General features: G+C 39.7%; 1 protein-coding gene across 2 annotated transcripts in view; it reads right to left on the bottom strand.

Annotated features, from left to right (window-relative positions):
* Positions 1 to 25003, bottom strand: part of CNGA1 (cyclic nucleotide gated channel subunit alpha 1) — a 36318-nt gene extending 11315 nt beyond the window's left edge. The window contains exons 1-4 of one of the 2 annotated variants that reach the window (XM_050789931.1): positions 24739 to 25003; positions 5006 to 5126; positions 3787 to 3903; positions 2229 to 2291 (exon numbers count right to left, since the gene is read on the bottom strand). In XM_050789931.1, coding sequence (XP_050645888.1) covers positions 2229 to 2291; positions 3787 to 3903; positions 5006 to 5126; positions 24739 to 24829 — 392 coding nt within the window. In that variant the 5' untranslated portion in view covers positions 24830 to 25003. Of the gene's footprint in view, positions 1 to 2228; positions 2292 to 3786; positions 3904 to 5005; positions 5127 to 6208; positions 7312 to 24738 lie in introns of those variants that run through there. The other variant, XM_050789930.1, reaches the window with a different exon arrangement.
* Between the last annotated feature and the right edge of the window lie 250 nt (positions 25004 to 25253).

Here is a 25253-nt window from a genome sequence, read left to right as displayed (position 1 = left end):
GGATCACTTAACTCCAGGAGATGGAGGTTGCAGTGAGTCGAGATTGCACCACTGCACTCCAGCATGGGGAACTGAGTGAGATCTTGTCTCAAAAAAATAAATAAATAAAGGAAAAAGAAATAGCCCAAATTAAGAATATACAAGTACAAAAGAACTCATGGGCAGTCACAAATGCCTTGACTGGTTGGTCAGGGACCTGGATGGAAAGATCAGGGAAAATATTTCGGGAGAAGAGGCAGACTGAATGGACATATTATGAGTGTGAGCACAAAGTTTGAAAAATCTTCGTTTTTGTTTGTTTGTTTGTGTTTTGCTCTTAGTGAACCTATCTGTTACAGAGACCAATGCTATGACTCCAAAACAGTGCTTTCTCTTGAGGAAAGTAATCAGTCACTTGATGGCAAGTTAACTAAATTGGACTCCTGACACCATGGAAGGGGCATCAAATATATTGATAAGAACTGACATATATTATGGCTATTCATTTGCTTTTTTGCCACAGGGCTTTGACCAGTGCCATTACTTAGGGGCATATGAAGCATGATTACTAATATGAAATATTGCTTAACATCACTTTGGACCAAGGACTCGCTTTAAGGCAAAAAAAAAAAAAAATGTGGCATTGGACCCTGAGTATGAGATCCCATGGTCCTATCATATGCTGCACACCTTTTGTCAGCTACTGACAGGATAGTTAAGGAGTGACCTTTTGAAACCACAGCTGAGGTGTTATCATAGAGTTTATACTCTAGGAAGATAAGGTGCCATCCTCTAGGATACTGTATATATGCTAAAACAATGATCATTGTATGGTTCCTGTATAGAATGAATTGGTCTGGGAACTAAGGGGTCTAAGTAGGGGTGACAAATGTAGGAAAGGTGTGTTTCCCATTCTTGCAACTTAAGGATCTGTGGGTCTAGAGGCCCTGGCTTCCAGAGGGGTGATGCATCTGCCAGGGAATGCCAGAGCTCCATTAAACATTAAGCTATGGCTACTCCCCAGCCACTTTGGGCCCCTCATGCCAAGAAACCAACAGGCAAGGAAGAGAGTCACCACACTGGCAAAAGTTATTGACCTTGATCATCAGAAGTAGGCAGTGCTGCTGTTATACAATGCAGGGAGGGGAGATGTATTTGCACCTAGGTGGTCTTTTGTTATTTTCCAGCCCAGTTTTGGTGGTAAATGGGCAAGTACTGTAGCCATGACTCAAGAAGGGCATGGTGACCCAGGGCTCAAGTCCTTCAGGGATGAGTGTCTATATTGTTCACACCAGCTAAGTCATCTAGACCAGCAGACCCTAGAATGAGTAGAAGCGGAGAGGGTGAAGAATTTCATTTGAGGCCTCAAAACCACCTGCAGCTGCCAGAGGCCTTAGTTTAATCCCATTAACTTTCCTCTTACAAGCTTTCTCAAGAAAAAAGAATAACCAGGATTCTGGAGTAGGTATTCCCACATGGGGTGAATTTTCTATATAAACAAAATAGATCTGAGCAGCACACAGGTGGGCTGTACAGTGGTTATGCAGGTGGTACACAAAATTCAGGCACTCATTCTCCACTTGCCAAGAGTGTTGGTTGCTGTCAGCTCAGTTTTTCCTCTCACTTGGTTGGCCTTGGCTGAAGGAAACCACCATGTTCAAGGTTATGCTCCATCTTCTAGGGCCAACCTTTTTCCAGTAACTGTTCATGGGCACAAAGGCCCAAGTCTATTACCTAAATAGGGACAACTCTAAAAGGTCATCCCTGCTCCAGGGATCCCCATTGAATCACATTGTACATCAGCTCTATTCTCTGAAGTTCGACTTCTCCCTCTCCCCAATACTGACCCCCAACTCCCTTCCAGATATTGTTCCCAAGACCATTCCCAACAAACCTCTGCATACAAGCCTCCATCTCAGAAACTGTTTCCTGAGGAACGTCACCTAAGACACATTGGCTCAAACTGGAAAGTTTCCAGGAGTAATGTGTTTCACTTATTTTTCTCAGTCACTCTATTCACAAAGAAAGTCAACTGCATGAACACTATAGACATGATTTTTTCTACATGTATTCAAATAAATGAATGAATAAATACTACTTTTCAACAAAATGGTAGACTATCATTGCCATTGTATTAGATCATTTGCTTAATAAATATTTCCTCTATAACAGATTCAGATATATTCCTATCTTTTTTACTGGTTTTCTTTAAAACCATAGCTTTGGTTTTCTATTGTAAATATACTTACTGGTCCTTATTGCTGCTGTTGTTCACATTAAAAAGTGCAATGGCACCAGGCAGGTACTGCTCTCTGGGAAATGAAAAACATGTAGTGAAATCACAATAGTCACCATCTGTATAATGTCCATGGTAAGCAAATGGTCGGAAAAAACAAATTCTTTCTTGTTTCTACTCATTACTAAAGATGGTCTAGATGATATTTCAAAAACATATTATGAAGCATAAGGCATAAAAGTGTATCCTGAGCCTCCATGAAGCATGACTTGCCAAATGCCAGTGTCTTGAACAAACATGGTGATATGGTTTGCCTGTGTCCCCACCCAAATCTCATCTTGAATTATAGTTCCCATAATCCCCACATGCCATGAAAGGGACCCGGTGGGAAATAATTCAATCATAGGAGTGGGTGTTGCCTATGACATTCTCATGCTAGTAAGTAAGTCTCACAAGATCTGATGGTTTTATAAAGGGCAGTCCCCCTGTACATGCTCTCTTGCCTGCCACCGTGTAAGACATGACTTTGCTCCTCCTTTACCTTATGCCATGATTGTGAGGCCTCCCCAGCCATGTGAAACTGTGAGTCCATTAAGCCTCTTTTTCTTTATAAATTACCCAGTCTCAGGTATTTCTTCATAACAGTATGAAAATGGACTATAATACACATGGTTAGTAAATGCATATCGGTCAAAGTTCATACCAAGAATTAGCTTAAGTGAACCAACCTCAATGCCAGTAACTCCCAACAAGAGACCTAAGATGGTCAGGGAAAATAAGATGAGGAGAAAAGATAAATAAAAACAATGGGAAGGCTGGAGGTAGTCAGTGGGAAGAAAAATAGGAAAGAGGAGAAAACAGGGGAGGAAAAAAGCAAAGAAAAACTAATTATGTAAAACAGGTGGAAACCCCAGCTCCACACCAACACCACACCACACCCCTTCTGCAATCTCAATTCCGGTATCTGAAGTTTTCACAACTTCTTTATTTCCTACTAAGGATTTTTTGCTTTTCTCTTCTAGCACCTCTCTCCAGTGCTCTATTTTCTAAAAGTAGGACCAAATGGGATGGAGCATTTTAGAAAATAACAGCTAACCCTCTCACATGTACTTGCTTCGGGACCCTGAAAGAAGGATCAGAGAGAAACAAGAAATCAGAGGGGACTGGGTTTCTTAAGGGACAGACCCCAATGGGTCTCAGGGAAAATGAAGCAAGAGTGTTTACAACTTGGAACCCCATGGCGATAAATAATCACTGGGCAGTGGCAGTATTTCCCAAGAGATGGCATGGGTAGGAACAAAAATAACTCCTCCTGAGATCCCACATCTTGTCTAGATAGCAGAGGCATTTGACAAGCTTGCTCCTAAGAAGTAAAAGACCTTTTATCTAAACAACAGTTTACAAACCCATTTATGTCTAGTGTTTGATTATTGGAATGCTAAGCATGTGGGAGTTATTTCTATTCTACTGCTCAAGGTCATCGCCATGGTCTGATTGCAAAAATTCAAAACACTGCAACCTTAGGCATAAATGGTTAAAAACAGGCACCAAGGATGGATCATACTGCTCACCTCTGTGATGGTCCTCCCTTTCTGTGTGACTTATAACTAAAGGAACCCCTTGCATGATGGTTTTCATTCTCTGATTCTTCAGATACAGAGGCACTGTCATCATCCTCAGAAAAGGAGCTAAAGTCCAATAGGAGGCAGAGAGAGATGTGTTAATGTTTTCAACCACTGCGGAGGAACAACATTCCTCACTAGGGGGACAATTGCCTCACCTCTTTTCCTTCTCTCCTAAACTAACACACATAACAATTTTTAGTGAGCATGAAGTTAGAACTATACAGAATACATAGAATTATATAAAATGTATGCATAATTCAGTAAAATGCATTTAACTAAGGAATTACTTTCTAGGTTTTCCACATTTCTATTGTTTGATGCATTGATTGATGTTAATATTTATCAAATAGCAAGTGTGATATCCGGGACTTAGATCATATTAAAAATTTGAGTGAACTAGTTTTCTAACTAATGTTTCTTCCCACTAAAAGTAAATTCAACCACATTCATATATATTATATTCATTTATAGGGTAAGCACTTTAAATTATACTTTTAAATCACATTGCTAGCATTTCATACTCTGAGTACCTTTCACATATATTTATGGCAATGTCATCTCTTTAGATTCAAAATGTCCCATGAGGAAAAGCCCTGCCAGTGACTAAAGAAATGTTTGGCATAGGTGCTTAATAGGTGCTTCCAAAAAAGTGACCACAATAATATCTATGTTCAGGCTGGGCATGGTGGTTCACGCCTGTAATCCCAGCACTTTGGGAGGCTGAGGCAGGTGGATCACTTGAGGTCAGGAGTTCGAGACCAGCCTGACCAATATGGCAAAACCCTGTCTCTACTAAAAATACAAAAAAAAATTAGCCGGGCATGGTGGTGCGCACCTGTAGTCCCAGCTACCCAGGAGGCTGAGGCAGGAGAATCGCTTGAAACCAGAAGGCAGAGGTTGCAGTGAGCTGAGATTGTGCCACCTCACTCCAGCCTGGGAAACAGAGTGAGACTCCGTCTCAAAATAAATAATAAATAAATAAATAAATAAGTCTGTGTTATTTGTTAGACAAGTTATGCTGTTCCAAAGTATGAATAAATTTGCTAAATTAAATACATTACAAAGTTCAAGGTTACAAATTATAAAGCTAAATTGAAATTAAACCTAGTTAAATTAAAGAACCGTGGCTAATATTAAAAATGCATGGGAAAATGTTTGGATTTACCTGCATGCTCCATTTTCCATCTTTCTTATTTCCTTTTCAATATCTGGTACAATTACATTGGGCATGTTTACAAAGGACTGTTGTGTATTGACAATATTTTTCTTCATGGTTAGTTTCATATCTGAGGAGAAAGAAGTCTTATTAGTGGGAAGGATACTTTTATATATTTACATATATAATCAAAAGTTTCACCTTATGTATTAGTCTGTTCTCATGCTGCTAATAAAGATGTACCTGAGACTGGGTAATTTATAAAGGAAAGAGGTTTAATGGACTCTTCCATGTGGCTGGGGAGGCCTCACAATCATGGCAGAAGGCAAAGGAGAAGCAAAGGCACATCTTACATGGCAGCAGGGAAGAGGATGTGTGCAGGGGAACTCCCCATTACAAAACCATCAGATCTCATGAGACTTATTCACTATCATGAGACTAGCATGGGAAAAATCCACTCCCATGATTCAACCACCTCCCACTGAGTTCCTCCCATGACACAGGGATTATGGGAGCCGCAGTTCAAGATGAAGTTTGGGTGTCCCAAACCGTATCAACCCTACCATTTTTCTAAGACTATAATACTGTCTATTTGCAGTTTTACATAGGAATTATTCTTTAATAGAATGCAGGCATGGCTTATTCCCCTAATTTCCATTGACTAGTTTTTTGTAAAATTTTTTAAATTTAAGAACGTACTAGAGGTATAAAACATTTACAAATTTGGATTTATCCCAGTTTTGAAATACTCAAGCAATATAATGTAGAACAAAACCATAGGGACCTCACATACCCATCAAGCAATTAAATAACAGTAAAAAGCAGTAGATGTAATGGAGGTAATCAGCTGTGAATTTCTATAGGCATTTAGACAAAAAGAGTCCTAAGTGGTGTTCAAACTTTAGAGGAAATAAAAATAAAATTGATCACATTTTTAGCAAGTCCCCTAAATTATTCAGATGCATATATACCCGAGCAGCATATTTTGAAAACACTGGCCTAAACTCTAGTCAGGGCATATAATTTCCTCAGCGCAGGTAGAGGAGGCAGGGTGGAATCTCAATTCACTTTCCAGCTGCTCTCAGCACAGGCCATGCCCCTTTGGCTGCTGTCTGAGACATTGCCTTCTTCACTGGCTTCAGCTTCCATCCGCCTATGATTTCTGTTCATGGTCCTCAGGAAGGATCCTCTCTCTAGTTTGAGGGTACTCACCTTGAGAATGTCGGTAACTGATGCGGGGAAGGGGACAGAGAAGTGCTGGGTAGAGAAGGCCAGGGTCCCTGGCGAGAGCTCCACAGTCGGGCCTATGCCCTCGGACCTAAGTGAAAACAGGCACTCCTGTTTTTGCCCCAACGATGCATTTTCCGGGACCACTCTGGCTGCCACGTCCCCCGCATCCTGTGCCCATATACACCTGAAACCTCAGCGGGCACACACACAAGCGGCTGAATGTCGAGAGGAGCAGAGGAACAGAATGGCAGAGAATGGCAGAGAGCGACGGAGGTGGTGGAGAGCAGCAGGGCGGCACGGCGGAGAAGGAGGGAAGAGGCGTCTGAACATCAAGAGGAGTTGTGTCCAGAACGGCAGAACTCCAGTGGTAGATTATCCCCACACCCCTCCACCTTCCCGGAACTCCAACTCCCCATCCCTCTGAAAGTCACCTCTACTGTTCAACAAAGTCTCTGCATTCATCACCTTTCAAACAGTTCATATGACCTGATTTGTCCGGGACTCCGGAAAAGAATGGAGGTGGGGAGGTTAACACTCAGCTGTCCCCGGACAGCAAGGCTAAAGGAGCTCATTATAACACATGCCCACTTGGACTCTGGGACCTGTCAGTCTGCGCGCTCCCCCTTCCCTCAGGGGTTTGAGCAGCAGCGAGGGAGGAGACTAAACAGATGAGCCACACCCCTGCAGCACGTCCCGCAAGGGGAATCAGGAAACCTTCCCATTTTATGACCACATGAAAGATGACATCGCCTGCTTCTTCCATGGCTTCCAATACTCGGTGCCAGAATGGCTCTGACTGCAGAGTGGAGAATGTTCCTCCCCTTAATTCCTTACTGGCCTTGATCACCTAGGCTTTGAGTTTGATACTTGCCCTTAAAAGAGTCAACCACTTAAAGAACATAGTTCTGTTCAAAACGAGCACATGTGAGGCACCCCTTCAGGGATTCCCTGGAAAACCTTGCCAGCCTTTTTGAGAGGGATAAGCCTGAAGGCCCTCTGGGTGTAGGTAGAGCTGAAATTCTGTGCCATTGATGACTATGTAAGTTTGTTTGGATCCAAAGACTCCATGGGCCCAGAGACCTTTAAACTATATTTAAACAGGGCTGCTGTGTAAAGGTACCCAGAGATACAGCTAGACCAGTTGCTTATAACCATGCTTTATAACTATCCTTTTCTGATAGGTAAGTGCTCAATTACTATAATAGATGTTAAATAGTTTAGTATCACTTTTTCCTAGTTTTATTACTTAACAGTTTTGTGTACATGCCTCAGTGACTCGATTAGGAAAAGAATTCTTGGAATCCAATAAAATTTTTTTTCTTTTCTTCCTTTTCTTTTTTTTTTTTTTTTTTTTTTTTTGAGACACAGTCTCACTCTATCACCTAGGCTCACTCAGCTCACTGCAACCTCTGCCTCCTGGGTTTAAGCTATTCTCCTGTCTCAGCCTCCCAAGTAGCTGGGATTACAGGTGCCCACCACCACGCCTGCTAATTTTTGTATTTTTACTAGAGATAGGGCTTCGCCATGTTGGTCAGGCTGGTCTTGAACTCCTGACCTCAGGTGATCCTCCCCCGTCAGCCTCTCAAAGTGCTGGGATTACAGGCGTGAGCCACCGCACCTGGCCCATATAACAATTTTTTTAATGCTTGGGCTATGCTATGAAAACAGATTATTACTAAGGTACAAAGTGGTGTTCTGGCTGCAGTACCCTGCGTGAGCCATGCTGTTTCACACCTCTGTGCCTTTGCATGTGCTCTCCTTGGACTTCAAAAGTTCACTTCTCTTGAGTCCAAATAGGTGTTATCCATTGCTCAAGTCCAAGCCACTGACTCCTCGCCCTTGATCTAGATGATTACTTCCTTCTCTTCTCTGCCACTGCATTTTGTACATATTTCAATTATTTTCTACTTGCTAAATTGTTACACACACTGTCTTCACAAGGCTACAACCTCCTCTAGGAGGGAGACTTTTGAAACCCCAGCAGAGTGCTTGCGCATAATAGGTACTCAAGAAATGCTCACAGCATGAACAAATCCTGTTTTGTGTTTTAAAAACTATACTCACGAAACATTTCATTAGCAGTTATGAAAACTCACTGAATTTACAATGACTTTGAAATGGTTCCTAGGGTGACAGATATGGTGAATTGGCCCACATCATCCATTCTTCTCTCCTTCTAGTGTTCTTTCATGATCTGCAAAAACTGGAAGAGCTAAAAATCTGTATTACTCAGTCTGCTTTGCAGCTCAGATTCTGGACAGAACTTATGGCATTTAGGTTAAGTCAATTAAATGTATTTGTATGAAATTTGGAAGGTAGAAGTGAGGTGAAGACAATGGATCTTCCATTTCTGCTATGGCTGCCAGCAAGAATGGGCAGGGACACATTGTGTATTCTGAGACAGCTATCCCCGTCTGGTTACTAACTTTCCTGGTGCCAAAGAAAGGGCATCCAGGTGATGCCGGAATGCACCTAGCAGGAGTAGGGCGACTGTTGTGCCAGGTTGCAGTGGAAGTGGCTCATAGGAATTCTGGGATGCTGTTCTGGGGTCATGCCTATGGTTCAGCCTAGAGCTCTAGCCCTTCTAATGACTGTTAGCATCGATTTCCAAGAATTAAAGCTCTTTCTATTGAAAAAGACCAGTGTACAATTCGGTTTCTGCAAATGAACAAATTACTTTCCTGATTTTCGATACATGAAGTGTTGTAGAACATTGGAAAAGGTTGTCAAAATGAGGGAAAGGAAGGGGGAGGAAAAGACAGAACAGGAAATGTGAAAGAAGAGAAAGGAAAAGGGAAGAAGGGAATGTGGGAGAGGTGGTAGAGAAGAGAAAAGCAGAGCACATTCCTAGACTTTTTGTTACTATTGTTGTTTGAAGAAATTTTAGGAGAAACATTAATGGTCAAACTGCCTTTTCTGCTGGCATTTAAATATCTACATTATGAGAAATTCCAGAATTTACTGCAAATTTTAATTTTTTTAATTTTTTTATTTATTTTAAGACAGAGTCTCGCTCTGTCACCCATGCTGGAGTGCAGTAGCACAATCTTGGCTCACTGCAACCTCTGCCTCCCGGCTTCAAGTGATTCTCCTGCCTTGGCCTCCCAAGTAGCTGGGATTACAGGTGCGTGCCACCATGCCTGGCTAATTTTTTTGTATTTTTAGTAGAGACAGGGTTTCACCATGTTGGCCAGGCTGGTCTCAAACTCCTGACCTCAGGTGATCCACCCACCTTGGCCTCTCAAAGTGCTAGGATTACAGGCATGAGCCACCACCACCAGCCTGCAAATTTTTACACTAGTCTAACCTTTCGAGACGATGAGAATGTTGTCTTCTTAAATATATTCATGGATCTTTTATTGAAGTGAGTAAAAATCACAGGCTGGGCATGATGGCTCACACCTGTAATCCAAGCACTTTGGGAGACTGAGGTGGGAGGATTGCTTAAGGCCAGGAGTTCAAGACTGGGCAACATAGCAAGATCTCCATTTCTACAAAATAAAAATAAGAATAAAATATTAGCCCAGAGTGGTGATGTGCACTGCACCCATAGTCCCAGCTACTTGGCAGGCTGAGGCAGGTGGATCACTTGAGCCTTGGAGGTCGAGGCTTTAGTGAGCTGTGATTGTGCCACTGCACTGTAGCCTGGGTGACAGAGAGTGACCTTATCTCTAAAAATAAAATTAAAATTAAAAATGGAAATAAGAAAATCACTGATATTTGTGCCTGTAGTTCACAAACACTAGCGGCAATTTGAAGAAAGGTGAGTTTAGCAATAATGAGAAACATATTTATGCTGTTTAAAAGATCTCCCACCAGACATAGAACTGAACCTATCAAACAGTATTAAGGTTTCAAAAATTCAGAAATCTTGATCAGCTTTGGCCATTCTCCTATGTTGTAAGCATTTGATAATGTATCAGATAGATGTGTTTATAATTTTGTTTTTTTCAGACGGAATCTCACTCTGTTGCCCAGGCTGGAGTACAGTGGCGGGATCTCAGCTCACTGCAACCTCCACCTCCCAAGTTCAAGTGATTCTCCTGCCTCAGCCTCCCAAGTAGCTGGGACTACAGGCATGTACCACCATGCCCGGCTAATTTTTTGTATTTTTAGTAGAGACGAGATTTCACCATGTTAGCCAGAAGAATCTAGATCTCCTGACCTCGTGATCTGCCCACCTCAGCCTCTCAAAGTGTAGGGATGTGAGCCACTGCACCTAGCCATGTTTGTAATTTTTACATACACCTCTATTTAACAATAACTTTGCTCATGCTGTTCATTTTGCATGGAATTCTTGACCCCTTTTGTTCTCCCAGGAAAAATCCTATTTGCCCTTCAAAAATCAGTTCATATATGCCCTGTGAAAAGACATCAATGAGGCCAGGCATGGTGGCTCATGCCGACAATCCCAGCACTTTGGGAGGCCGAGGCAGCCTGATCACCTGAGGTCAAGAGTTCAAGAGCAGCCTGGCCAACATGGTGAAATTCCATCTCTACAAAAATACAAAAATTAGCAGGGCATGATGGCAGGTGCTTGTAATCCCAACTACTTGGGAGACTGAGGCAGGAGAATCGTTTGAACCCAGAAGATGGAGGTTGCAGTGAGCTGAGATTGTACCATTGCACACCATCCTGGACAACGGAGCAAGAATCCATCTAAAAAAAAAAAAAAAAACCGTAGACGATTACTTGGGCACAGAATCCAGCACACCCTCCTTTTTGTTCCCATAGTTCTGTGCATCTTCTTCTATACACGCTGGCTACTACATGGGTACTGATACGTCCTCCTCCCCTGATAGATTGTGAGCTCTTCGGAAAAGTTCATGCAGGAGCTCTTGAACATAATACCTGACATTTACTAAAGCTTTTTAGCCTTAAAGTGGAATCAATTCTGCACCAAGTTTTAATTGAGTACCTTAAACATAATTCATTATAATTATTTCATTTTTCATTTAAGTAATACAGAAACATAACATAAGAAATAAAGTTAAAGCTACAAATAAATGTATTTTTATTACAAAAATAAAATCACTTGCCATAACAGAATTACTTTGTTTATAGAGAAATTAACAACATAAAGAAGAAAATGCTTGTGAAGAAGATTTTATATGATCAATCAACAAAGACATGAAGCATGAAGATTTTGAGAAAGGTTAGGAAACCATAGAGAAAGACAGGTACAAGTCACCAGGGAGAGAGTTGATGGCAAATGTGAGTGCTGGTGCCCGACAGCTTCACAAAAACTACAGTGCTTAATCAGAGGCAAAGGGAATAAAATAGAAACTCAAAAGAAATGAGAAATCAATAGCAATAACCAATGGTACACATTCATCTAAGAGCCTTTGGACAATCAAAAATAAGTCAGATTTAATTAGTTCCACTAATCCATGTTCACTTTGGAAACTTGAAAACCTTGTGGCCTGAGTGTGCAAATAAAGTAAATTATCATTTTAAAAGTACATGAAGAAAAAAAGAAAACTCATCCCTACCTCACACCACCACAAAAATTAATTCAATATGGATCACAGACCGAAACATAAAAGCTAAAATTACAAAGCTTCTAGAAGAAAACATAGGAAAATATTCTTATAACTTTGGGGTAGGCAAGATTTCTTAGAAAGGGCACAAAAAAGATACTCAATCTAAAAGGAAAAAAATCTTTTGAGACAATCTCACTGTGTCACTCAGGCTGGAGTGCAGTGGCGCCATCTTGGCTAACTGCAACCTCCACTTCCTTGGTTCAAGCAATACTCCTGCCTCAGCCACATGAGTAGCTGGGATTACAGGCACCTGTCGCCACACCTGGCTAATTTTTTTGTATTTTTAGTAGAGTCAGGGTTTCACTACGTTGGCCAGGTTGGTCTCAAACTCCTGACCTCAAGTGATCTGCCCGCCTTGGCCTCCCAAAGTGCTGGGATTACAGGTGTGAGCCACCATGCCCGGCCCTAAAATAAATTTTTAATGCATTGGATAGCATCAAAATTATAAACTTTTGCTTATCAAAAGACATATAAGAAGATGTAAAGGCAAGCCACAGATAATCATATTCATAGTACATTTATCTGACAACACTTATATACATAATATTTATGAAATTTTATGCAAATCAACAATAAAAACAACCCAATAAAAATATAAACAAAAATCTTCAACAAATTCTTCGCAAAAGAAGATATAAAAATATTAGTCTATAAATAAATACAAATTAAAACCACAACAAGATACGTTTTCACACCTAGTACAATGGCTAAAATTTAAAAGACCAAGACCCCAAATGTCACGCACATCACTGGTGGGACGAAGGACGGTACAACCTCTTTGGCAAACTGTTTGGCAGTTACCTACAAACACACAACTACTCTGTTTCTCAGTAATTCCACTATATGTATTTATTCAATTTAAGATGGATCACTGACCTAAACATAGAAGCTACAATTATAAAGCTTCTAGATGAAAACATAGGAAAATATCCTCATGACTTGGGATAGGCAAGACTTCTTAGAGAGTGCACAAAAAAGACACTAAATCTAAAAGACATTTTTGATGCATTGGATATCATTAGAATTCCAAACTTTTGCTTATCAAAACACATATAATGAAATGAAATCATATGTATATAAAAACACTTGTACAAGAATGTTTTCATCAGCTATATTTATAGAAGTCCCAAACTGGAAGCAACCCATATTTTCATCAAGAGGAATGGATAAACAATCTGGTTTAAAAGAACAATGAAATACTTTTCAGCAATAAGTAGAAATGAACTCTTGATACTTGCAACAACGTGGATGAAGCTCAAAAACATGAAAGAAGCCAGATATAAGAGTATATGCTGCATGATTACATTTATATAAAATTCAAGGACAGGCAAAACATTGGTGATAGAAATAAAAATAGTAGTTGTCTAAGGGGGGTGAAATTTACTGAAAAGGGCACCAGGGAACTTTCTGGAATGAAAATTGGGGAAGGTGGTTACATGAGTGTATACAATGATCAAAAGTCATCAAATTGTACCCTTAATATATGTGCATTTTACTCACAGTATGCAAATTTTACCTCAATTCTTAAATACAAAAATATTTGCATCAAAAATATTAAGAAGAAGGGCCTTGATCTTGGACTTCTCAGACTCCAGAATAGCAAAAAACAAAAACAAAAACAAAAAAAACACCTTTTCTTTGTAAATTGTCCAGTTTCAGATGTTTCTTTTCTTTTTTTTTTTTAATACTTTAAGTTCTAGGGAACATGTGCACAATGTGCAGGTTTGTTACATATGCATACATGTGCCATGTTGGTGTGCTGCACCCAGTAACTCGTCATTTACATTAGGTATATCTCCTAATGCTATCCCTCCTCCCTCCCCCCACCCCACGACAGGCCCTGGTGTGTGATGTTCCCCACCCTGTGTCCAAGTGTTCTCATTATTCAATTCTCACCTATGAGTGAGAACATGCAGTGTTTGATTTTCTGTCCTTGCAACAGTTTGCTCAGAATGATGCAAAGGACATGTTCTCATCTGTTTTTATGGCTGCATAGTATTCCATGGTGTATATGTGCCACATTTTCTTAATCCAGTCTATCATTGATGGACATTTGGGTTGGTTCCAAGTCTTTGCTATTGTAAATAGTGTGCATATGTCTTTATAGCAGCATGATTTATAATCCTTTCAGTATACACCCAGTAATGGGATGGCTGGGTCAAATGGTATTTGTAGTTCTAGATCCTTGAGGAATTGCCACACTGTCTTCCACAATGGTTGAACTAGTTTACAGTCCCACCAACAGGGTAAAAGTGTTCCTATTTCTCCACATTCTCTCCAGCCCCTGTTGTTTCCTGACTTTTTAATGATCGCCATTCTAACTGGTGTGAGATGGTATCTCACTGTGGTTTTGATTTGCATTTCAGATATTTCTTATAAGCAACAGAAAATGGACTAAGACATATCTAGTTACCTCCTCCTTGAAGCTGTCTCCAACGTTCAAGGTGAAACATTAAAGATACAGCCCTGTCACATCCTTCCATCAGGAAACACAGGCTGCCTCTTGGAACCAGAGTCCTTCCCAGCCTCCCATTGAGTAAGGTTGGGGATGGGGCTGTGGAACTGTGCTCTTAAAAGCCTTTTCTATGGATTCTGGATTCTGCCGAGTAGCCAGAGCTGAGAACCAATTATAAATAAGCTGCCCAGGCCGAGTGCTGTGGTTCATGCCTATAATCTCAGCACTTTGGGAGGCCAAGGAAGGCAGATCACTTGAGGTCAGGAGTTCCAGATCAGCCTGGGCAACATGGTGAGACCCCCATCCTTACTAAAAATACAGAAATTAGTCAGGCGTGGTAGTGCATGCCTGTGGTCCAAGCTATTCAGAAGGCTGAGGTGAGAGGATCGCTTGAGACGGGGGGCAGGGGGGCGTGAAGCTTGCAGTGCACTCCAATCTGGGTGACAGAGCAAGATTCTGTTTCAAAAAAAAAAAGTGCTGTCCAATGTGGTGGGCACCAGCTCTTGTGGCTACTGAGCGCTGGAAATGTGGCTGGTGAGACTGAGGACTGGATTTAAACTTTATTTAATTTTAACTATTTGAAGTGATAATAAAGTTATTAGGAGACTTTTAAGTATGTTTGGAAAAACCTGATATGTGAACCTTCAATTTCAATTGTGAATTTTATAAATCTAAATATAGATCGAGCATTTACTTGGAAATTTAACATGTGAATTGATATGTGCTGGAAGCGTCTGCATAAAAAAAGAATGCAAGATATCTCATTACCGATTTTTAAAATATTGATTACGGCCGGGCACGGTGGCTTACGCCTGTAATCCCAGCACTTTGGGAGGCCGAGGTGGGTGGATCATGAGGTCAGGAGATTGAGACCATCCTGGCTAACATGGTGAAACCCCATCTCTACTAAAAATACAAAAATTAGCTGGGTGTGGTGGCGTGTGTCTGTAATCCCAGTTACTCGGGAGGCTGAGGCAGGAGAATCGCTTGAACCAGGGAATCGGAGATTGCAGTGAGCTGAGATCGTGCCACTTGCACTCCAGCCTGGTGATAGGGTGAGACTCCATCTCAAAACAAACAACAAAATAAATTGATTACATGTTGGAATAATATTTTGGATGTGCCAGGTTGAATAAATACATTGTTGAAAATGAAAAAAAAGTATATGTTTTTACTGATGCCATTCTTTAATGTAATAATTTACTTGACAATTTACTGGGTTCTTACTCTATGCCAGACACAAAGCACTCTATTCAGGTAATTCTCACTACAAACTATGAAGTAAGTATTTCCTCAGGTTCTTACAGATAAGGAATCTGGAACTCAGCAAAGATACTTAATTTGCCAAAAACATATAGCCAGAATATATACTCAATATAGTAGCTATGTGAACCAAAGCACATATGATGCCAAAAATTTATGCTTTCAACTTCTCGTTACACTGATTCCTAATTCCCCCAAATTTTTGGCACTACAGATGAGAAATCAAAAACATACTTAAATTTTAATATTAAAGTCGTCATAATTCTAGTATACCATTTCAATAATCCACTTTTAAACTTGAGGGCCACTGAACCTCAACAGGAAAAAATAAACCAAAAACTACATGTATTACAAGTTTAAGCAAACAACACTAGTGTCTCAACTGACAGAAAGAACTGATATGTTTAAAACATAATAACTGAATTTTTTTTGACACAGGGTCTTACCCTGCCATCCAGGCTGGAATGCGGTGGTGTGATCATGGCTCACTACAGCCTCAAACTCCTGGGCTCAAGCAGTCCTCCTGCCTCAGCTTTCTGTGTGGCTGGGAATACAGGCACATGCCACCACATTTGACTAATTTTTTGAAGAAATGGGATCTCACTATATTGCTCAGGCGGGTCTTGAACTCCAGACGTCAAATGATCCTCCCACCTCAGCCTCCCAAAGTGCTGGGATTACAGGGGTGGGCCACCACACCAAGCCAATAACTGGATTTTAAATTGAGTGATTTTGCTGGTGTTATTTGGTTTATATTACAAGGTGTGATGGCATTTGCAAAGTAGAATCATAGAAACCTAGAAGTAGTTATAATTTCAAGGGTCACTTGAGCCAACCTTCTACTCAAACAGGAATGCCACTATCATATTCCCGATAAATGATCACCTGGTCTCTTTTGGAACACTTCTGGTTGTGGGAACTTCCTGCCTTGTGAGTAACCCGATCCATTATTGGACAACTTTGTTCTTTAGAAAATTCATCTTGTTTTCCTGAATAACATTTGCTTCACAAACTGTGGTGAGGATTAAATGAGTTAAGTGCTTAGCATTATGCCTGGCACATAGTACGAGCCCAGTAAATGACAATTTCTACTATCAGTTTAATAAACATAATCCTCATGGTAGCATATACTTTTGAGTTACAATGAACTGTCAATCATGTCCACCCATTTATATTATGGCCTGAGAGAGTCCAAGGCAGGACTGTCCCCATCTGTTCTCAGAACTTTTCTTGCCAATTCATAGGACTCTTAAGTAAATTAAAATGAAAGAAAAATCATTTGATATAGAAAAATGTATAAAACATATCTCATTATTGAAAGTAAAATCAATAATGACTTAAATTTTACAAAATGTTAAATATTCAAGTGAAGACAATAATAAATAATGCTTTCTATCTCACTCCAGTATCCAAACAACTAATGAAAATAACTAGCAGGCAGTAGTCAATAAATAGGAAATAAAGAATTTTTGTTATGTTTGTTAATGAACATGTACATATATTTTAAAATATAATTAAAGTAATTTTTACTGAGAAACAACTGCTTTCTAAGAAGAGAAATGCTTCACTGACTCCTTTTCAGCATCAGAATGAAGACATGACTATTCTGGTATATTTCCCCACATGCCAACTCCCTATTGTCATCAATAAACACTCTCTTTAGAGATCTCAAACCTTATGACTAGGGAAGGGAGAATATGTAACTATTTCATTCATCATAATATACAGAAAAAAATATATGAGTAAAATATTAAATGAGAACAGAAAATATAATTCCTATTGTCAGAACAAACCAAGCCTGGCCTTTGCTTAACCCTAAAGAAAAATGAGTCACTTCTCTTGCCCTGTAATTTCCTGTTGGCCTAAGTATTCTACTTGGAAATTTTTTTATCAATCACTTTAAAAAATACATAACCTCTCTAAAAAATAGAAATTATAAACAGAAAAATAGAGACATTTATAATTTATAATTATTAATAGATATTTTTCCCACTGGTTTTATGGTTTCCTTTTTAATCTACCTCAAATTAATTTTGGTGTAAGGTATGCAGCAGAGATTTAGCTTTATATTTTCTAAATGGATAGTTGATATTCTAATTAGCATTTAATCAGTAATCAATAGACCATCTTTTCCCTACTGATCTGAAATGTTATTTTAAAACTGCCTTTCCAACTATAGAGATTTTGATGGAAGTTGCATTAAAATCATAGAATAAATTAAGAAATTATTTTCCTTTACACTTTCAAAAAAGTTTCAATATATAGATTCTACATTTTTATTAATTCCTACATGTTTTATATTTGTTTTTCTTTTGTCATTAACTTGGTTTTCCCTTGATGTATACTAACTCTTTGCTTTTGCTATGTCAGGAAATTATTTATTCTTTTTTATTTTGAAACTGACCACCTTATTGGCCTTTACAAAATTTTTTTCTAATAGGTTTTGTATTAATTAATTTCTGTCTTTGCAATACAATTATATTACTTACACAAAATTATTTCATTTCCTCTTTTTAAGAAGCATTTAGTTTTAATGTCTAATTGCCTTGACAAAAACTTCCAGAAAATAATATATAATAGTGTTTATATTCTGTTATTATAACTATCTTAACAGATATCCAGTATGGTGCTTGGCTTTATGAAAATGCCTCTTGATTTTCATTCTCAAGCATGGTGTTGTCCATTAGTTTGAGGTAGATGTTTTACTCATGTTAGGAAGTTTCCTATTTTAAAAATATTAGATATGGGAATTAATGTTGGGTTCTTATTAGAATCTCCTTTGCTCTCATAGAAATAATCATATTTTCCTGTCAATATTAATATGGTGAACTATGTTAAAACTTTTAACAGTTCTACAATAAACATTTCTTGGTTATGATAAGTCATTCTTTGTTTGTTTGTTTTGAGACAGAGTCTCGCTCTGTCACCCAGACTGGAGCACAGTGGTATGATCTGAGCTCACTGCAACCTCCGCCTCCTTGGTTCAAGGGATTCTCCTGCCTCAGCCTCCCGCGTAGCTGGGATTACAGGTGAGCCACTGTGCCCAGCCCTGGTAAGTTATTCTTTTTATATACTACTGGGTCCCAGCTGCTAATATTTTATTTTGAATTTTTCCATCTGTTTTTAAAGGTAAAATTACCCTGTAGTTTGAGAAAAAATATTAATAGTAATTGTTTATTATTTTCATATACTTTCAACTCTTCTGGTATCATAGGATCATAGGCAAAACATCTGAAAAGAACAGAAAAATATATTCTTTTAGGGACTTTGTTGCTTTGCTGATTTTCCTATGCATGAGTCTTTGAATTGAAATTTGTGAATCGAAGAGAAACAATTGCTTTGGAAAGCAAGATTCAGCTTTCATATTTAGCTGAATCACAAAAATTCCTTACCTAAGTGAGGATATAACAAACTACACAAAAATATACCAAAGCAATGGTTGAGAAAATCTTACGGGTAATTCGGGCAAAACAAATATGGAACATGAACCGTGAATACATGGAAGCAGTATATTCTACTGATTGAAATCATGCTCTAGCTTGGGTTCAAAACCTGGCTTTGTCACTTATTAGCTGAATGAACTCAAGTGAGATTTTTTTAACCTCATGAAACCTCAGTTTACACATTTGTAAACAGAATAATAATGCCTTCTTTATATAAAAGGGCAGAGAAGATACTCTGTGTACCCACATACACACACAAACCCACACATAATTAACTATGTATTAGTGGTTCTTTTAATTTAGCATGAATATACTTGTGAAGCTTGTTTAAAATGCATATTTCAGGGCCCTATTTGCAGAGTCTGAGTAAGGTATGGGTAGGGCACACAAATCTACAGCTTTATCAGGCACTGTAAGTAATTCTGTTGCAAAGGATTCCTGAATCACACCTTGTGAAACATTACTCTGTGTTATTTGCCTTTAGTGCCTTTGGCCTTTTCTGAATGCCATAAGTGGGAGAGAGAAAATAATGGTTAGGTAAGGCTTCAAGGTTGCTGTTAACTGTTTGATATTTCAGATCTACAAATCTGAAACCTGAGGATCAGTTCTTGCAAACAAAACTTACAAACAACTATTATAATTTATAAGTATTTTTGTAACTTAAAATGAGAAATGTAGATATAAATTTGAAAAGTAATCAATAAGATTCACAATAATAATGATAAAAGGTAAGGAGAAAAACCAAATGTTGATTTCAACAAATGTAGAAAATGCGTTTTTCCAAAATTCAACACCCATTTATAACTAGAACTCTTAGCAAACCAGAAATAGAAGGGAACTTCCTCAACCCAATAAACAGCATGTATCAAAAAATCTACGGTTAACATTGGCCAGGTGCGGTGGCTCACACCTGTAATCCCAGCACTTTGGGAGGCCAAGGTGGGTGGATCACTTGAGGTCAGGAGTTGGAGACCAGCCTGGCCAACATGGTGAAACCCTGTCTCTACTAAAAATACAAAAATTAACCAGGCATAGTGGCAAGCACCTGTAATCCCAGCTACTCGGAAGGCTGAGGCAGGAGAATCGCTTGAACCTAGGAAGCAGAATTTGCAGTGAGCCAAGATCTTGCCACTGCACTCCTGCCTGGGCGACAGAACCAGACTCTGTCTCAAAAACCAAAAAACAAAACAAAACAAAACAAAACAACAGAAAAAAGAAACTACAGTTAACATTATACTTAATGATGAAAGGCTGAACATTTTCTTCCTAAGGTCAAGAATAAGACAAGGATATTCTAGAAGTAGTCAACATTGCACTGGAGGTTCTAACACTTGCAATAAGGCAAGAAAAAGGATACAAAGCATCTGAATTGGAAAAGAAGTAAAACTAGTTACTTGCAGATGACATAATAGTGTATGTAGTCAACCATAAAATAAATTCTTTGGCATCTAGAAAAAATGATTAGAACAAATAAGTGAATTTAGCAAGGTTGCAAGACTGTAAAGTCAATGTAAAAATGAATTTTACTTCTATATAATAGCAAAGAACAACTGGAATATAAAATGAAAATTAAGAATATGGCTGGGCATGGTGGCTCACACCTGTAATCCCAGCACTTTGGGAGGTCGAGGCAGGCAGATCACAAGGTCAGGAGATTGAGACCATCCTGGCTAACACAGTGAAACCCCGTCTCTACTAAAAATACAAAAAATTAGCTGGGTGTGGTGGTGGGTGCCTGTGGTCTCAGCTACTTGGGATGCTGAGGCAGGAAAATCACTCGAACCTAGGAGGCAGAGGTTGCAGTGAGCCGAGATGACACCGCTGCACTCCAGCCTGGGTGACGGAGCAAGACTCTGTCTCGAAAAAAGAAAAAATACACATGCCAAGCAACGAGTCTGTACCCAACTCAATAAATAGCACACATGTACAATGCACAGAGTTCTCTGCCAGTTGGATAAGGAACAAATCCAAAGATGAGTATGCCCCCAAAAGAGTTTACAACCAGTAGTGTAGCAGAGGACTACAGGGGAACAAGCCAGGAGTACTAAAATGAACAAGTATTTGGCATCTACAAGGGAAACTTAGATAATTATTAGTAATTGTCAATCATCCTTTCCCCAATTTCTGAGATACTTTGTTTAGAAATTAGTATATATTTTTACAATGTCATAAGAAAAATATGATTGTTGAAATAACAGATTTTTTAATATTCTAGGGGAGTTTTTTTAAATCTTTTTCAGCCACATAATGAAAAAAGGTCCACGAAGAAGATGGAGTTAGATCTTGAAGCACAGTCTTTCAATCAGGTGTGCTAACACAGTGAATCTAACACAGTGAATCAGAAATCAGCCAATCAGAAAAACGGCTAACATCAGGTTCAATAGAAGGAATTTAATACAGAGCATTAGTTACAAAAGTGTTAGTAACGTTAAACAGAGGACAGTGAGGAAACAGTGAGATTAACAATAATAGGATACTCCTACTACCCCAAGAGCAGGAGGCATAAATGCAAGAGGCTGCTTAAAGTCAGGAATGGCCAACAGGATCTGGGATTAGAAAGGGAGATACTCTCTGTTGGAAGATGAAATCACCATGGGAGACACCTCCTGAAACAATAAATTCAAGAGCAAACAGAAAATAAGGGGCCTGGGTAAGTAGGATTTATCAGGTGGAAATGGGGCAGGAGAAAGTCTTCCTATTCCAGGCAAATGGGAATTCATGCGTAAAGATATATATTGGGGGAAACCCCACCCCTGATATTTAACATGGGTTCTTTTCTATTTCCCTAAGTGTCTTGGCTGGTCTGAGAAATAAAGGGAAAGAGTACAAAAGAGAGAAATTTTAAAGCTGGGGGAGACATCACATGTCAGCAGGTTCCGTGATGCTCTCTGAGCCATAAAACCAGCAAGTTTTCATTGGCAATCTTCAAAAGGGGAGGGAGTGTACCAATAGGGTGTGGGTCACAGAGATCACATGCTTCTCAAGGTAATAAAATATCACAAAGCAAATGGAGGCAGGGCGAGATCACAGGACCACAGGATGGGGCAAAATTAAAATTGCTAATGAAGTTTCGGGCTTGCACTGTCATTGATAACATCTTATCAGGAGACAGGGTTTGAGAGCAGACAAGCTGTCTGACCAAAATTTATTAGGTGAGAATTTCCTGGTCCTACTAAGCCTTGGAGCGCTACAGGAGACCAGGGCTTATTTCATTCCTTTGACTTTGACCGTAAAAGGCGGCGGCCCCCTGGGGGCCATTTATAGGCCTACCCTCAGGGCACATTCTCTTTCTCTGGGATGTTCCTCACTGAGAAAAAGAATTCAGCGATAGTTCTCCTACTTGCCTTTGAAACAAGAGAAATATGGCTCTATTCTGTCTGGCTCACCAGCAGTCAGACTCCAAAGTCTTATCTCTCTTGTTCCCTGAACATTGTTGTTATCCTGTTGTTTTTTCAAGGTGCCAGATTTCATCTTGCTCAAACACACATGCTCTACAAACAATTTGTGCAGTTAACGCAATCATCACAGGGTCCTGACACAACATACATCCTCCTCAGCTTATGAAGATGACAGGATTAAGAGATTAAAGTAAAGACAGGCATAGGAAATCACAAGGGTATTGACTGGGGAAGTGATAAGTGTCCATGAAATCTTCACAATTTATGTTCAGAGACTGTAGTAAAGACAGACATAAGAAATTATAAAAGTATTAATTTGGGGAACTAATAAATGTCCATGAAATCTTCACAATTTATGTTCTTCTGCTGCAACTTCAGCCCATCCCTCTGTTTGGGGTCCCTGATTTCCCACAACAGACATAGAGGCAGGAGATATTCCTATGGAATTCCCGTGGAAGCCCATCTGGAGAATAGAAATTAAACTAGTTTAATTTCTACACAGAGAAAAAGTAAGAAACAGGTCTGTGAAAGTAAGAGCACTGCATCAAAATAGGGGCTCATTCTTCTTTCTACATGAAATGAAGAGTCATTGAAGATTTTAAGGCAAGAGCATGACATCACCCCAGATTTACTTTAGGAAGGCTAATATAGTAGTTTTGTGTAAGGTAAAGTGGATTAGATGCACTATAAGTTCCTGCTATGGAGTCTCAACTTGGCTCTTAATACTGCTCATTAATCCTCTTCCTATAGCCACAGAAGCTTTTCCACGCCTCCTCCATTAGTGTCAGATCCCACTTCCATCTTCCACCCCCAAGAGACATCTCCTGCTTTAAGAAACTTTAGCCACACTGGTCCCTTCACTGAGACAAATTTCTGGAAGCATGAGCCATGCCCGAATCACTAGCCAGAACCCCACTCCTAGTGAAGTGATTTCCATAGAGCAGAAACACAGAGAAAATGGTTACTGAACTGATTTAGAGACTGGGAGAAATGAGAAAATTTTAGGAAACCAAACTAAGTTGTTTTTTTTTTTTTTTAGATGGAGTCTTGCTCTGTTGCCCAGGCTGGAGTGCAGTGGCACAATCTCAGCTCGCTGCAACCTCCACCTCGTGGGTTCAAGCAATTCTCCTGACTCAGCCTCCCTAGTAGCTGGGATTACAGGTGTGCACCACCAGACTCAGCTAAGTTTTGTATTTTAGTAGGGACGGGGTTTCACCTTGTTGGCCAGGCTGGTCTTGAACTCCTGACCTCAGGTGATCCACCTGCCTCGGCCTCCCAAAGTGCTGAGATTACAGGCGTAAGCCACCACGCCCTGCCCAAACTAAGATTTTAAAAAACCTGCTTGGTGACTATAATCCTACCATCTTCCATCATTCCTTCCATTCTTGCTTCTCAAGACAAAAATATGTATCAATACCTGCTAGCCACAGGAAGTGTACTCAATGCTATGAATACAGATATTAACAAAATATATGATATATGCCTTCAAGAAATTAATACTACAGTGAATAAGACAAAAAGGATATGTAATAGATAAGTAATACTTTTGAAGGAGGTTCCCAGTCAGGGTCCCAACCAAAAAGAAAAGCACACTCAAGATAATTTTGGAAGAGGTTATTTCCAAAGAGACTATTTACAAAGATATTAGTATAGGGAAACCACAAAGGATGGTGCAGTAACCTCGGGTTAGAAGTAGCCAAACTATTACTACCACTGGGATCCAAGGACAAGAAGAGGAATTTGGTGTGGCCCTGGATGGAGGAGGAGTTACGCAGAATAACTATCAGGACAGTGACTTAACATTGAAGAACACAGCCAGCACAAGGCAAGCCCACAGGAAAAGCATAGCTGGGGTACTCAATACCCTGATCTCACCACCACCTCCCCCAACCCCGCAACTGACAAAATTATCTCCTGCGAGGATTACTGCTCACGCCTGTAATCCCAGCACTTTGGGAGACCAAGGCAGGTGGATCACCTGAGGTCACGAGTTCGAGGCCAGCCTGACCAACATGGTGAAAACGCGTCTCTACTAAAAAAATACAAAATTAGTCTGGTGTGGTGGTGCATGCCTGTAATCCCAGCTACTCGGGAGGCTGAGGCAGGAGAACAGCTTGAACCCGGGAAGTGGAGGTTGTGGTGGGCGGAGATTGTGCCATTGCATTCCAGCCTGGGCAACAAGAGCAAAACTCCATTAAAAAAAAAAAAAAAAAAAAAAGATTTCTCCATTGTCTACTGAATTATTGCTCTTTCTTATGCCACAGTCTGAATCTCCTTTCTTCCCTCCCTTTTCCTGTCTTCCTACCTCTGGTACCTTGTTATTTTTATATTTTATAGACTATATTGTATTCCATCTATGGGACCTCTTTTTGGAAGGAAAAAAAGGTATTGGAAATCCTTAAACTCACGCCTGTAATACCAGGTTTTTGGGAGGTCAAGGTGGGTGGATCACTTGAGATCAGGAGTTCAAGTCCTGCTTGGCCAACATGGTGAAATCCCATCTCTACTAAAAATACAAAAATTAGCCCAAACTCGCTTGAACCCGGGAGGCAAAGGCTGCAGTGAGCCGATATTGTGCCGCTGCACTCCAGCCTGGGCGAAGAGCGAGACTCTGTCTCAAAAAAAAGAAAAAAAAAAATTGGTATGCTACCATTTGTAGGAAATATACATATATATGTAAATATCTATATTTGCGTGTGTGTGTGTGCTGTGCATAAAGGAGTGGGGAGAATCTCTCTGGAAAAATGCAACCAGAAAGTGGTAACAGTGATTGTCTGCCTCTGAGGAAGGAGAAGTATGGGACTGGGCAATTGGAGTGGAAGGGAAAATATCTTTCACTGTATATATTTTATACATTTTGAATGTTGTATCATGTAAATTAATTACTTAGTGAATAAATATAGTGACCCCCATTTCAAAATGCAA

This window comes from Macaca thibetana, chromosome 5 (genome assembly GCF_024542745.1).
Source record: "Macaca thibetana thibetana isolate TM-01 chromosome 5, ASM2454274v1, whole genome shotgun sequence".
NCBI classification, from domain to species: Eukaryota; Metazoa; Chordata; class Mammalia; order Primates; family Cercopithecidae; genus Macaca; species Macaca thibetana.
The sequence above is the reverse complement of the archived record's forward strand: the minus strand, read 5'-3'. Positions and strand labels throughout refer to the sequence as shown.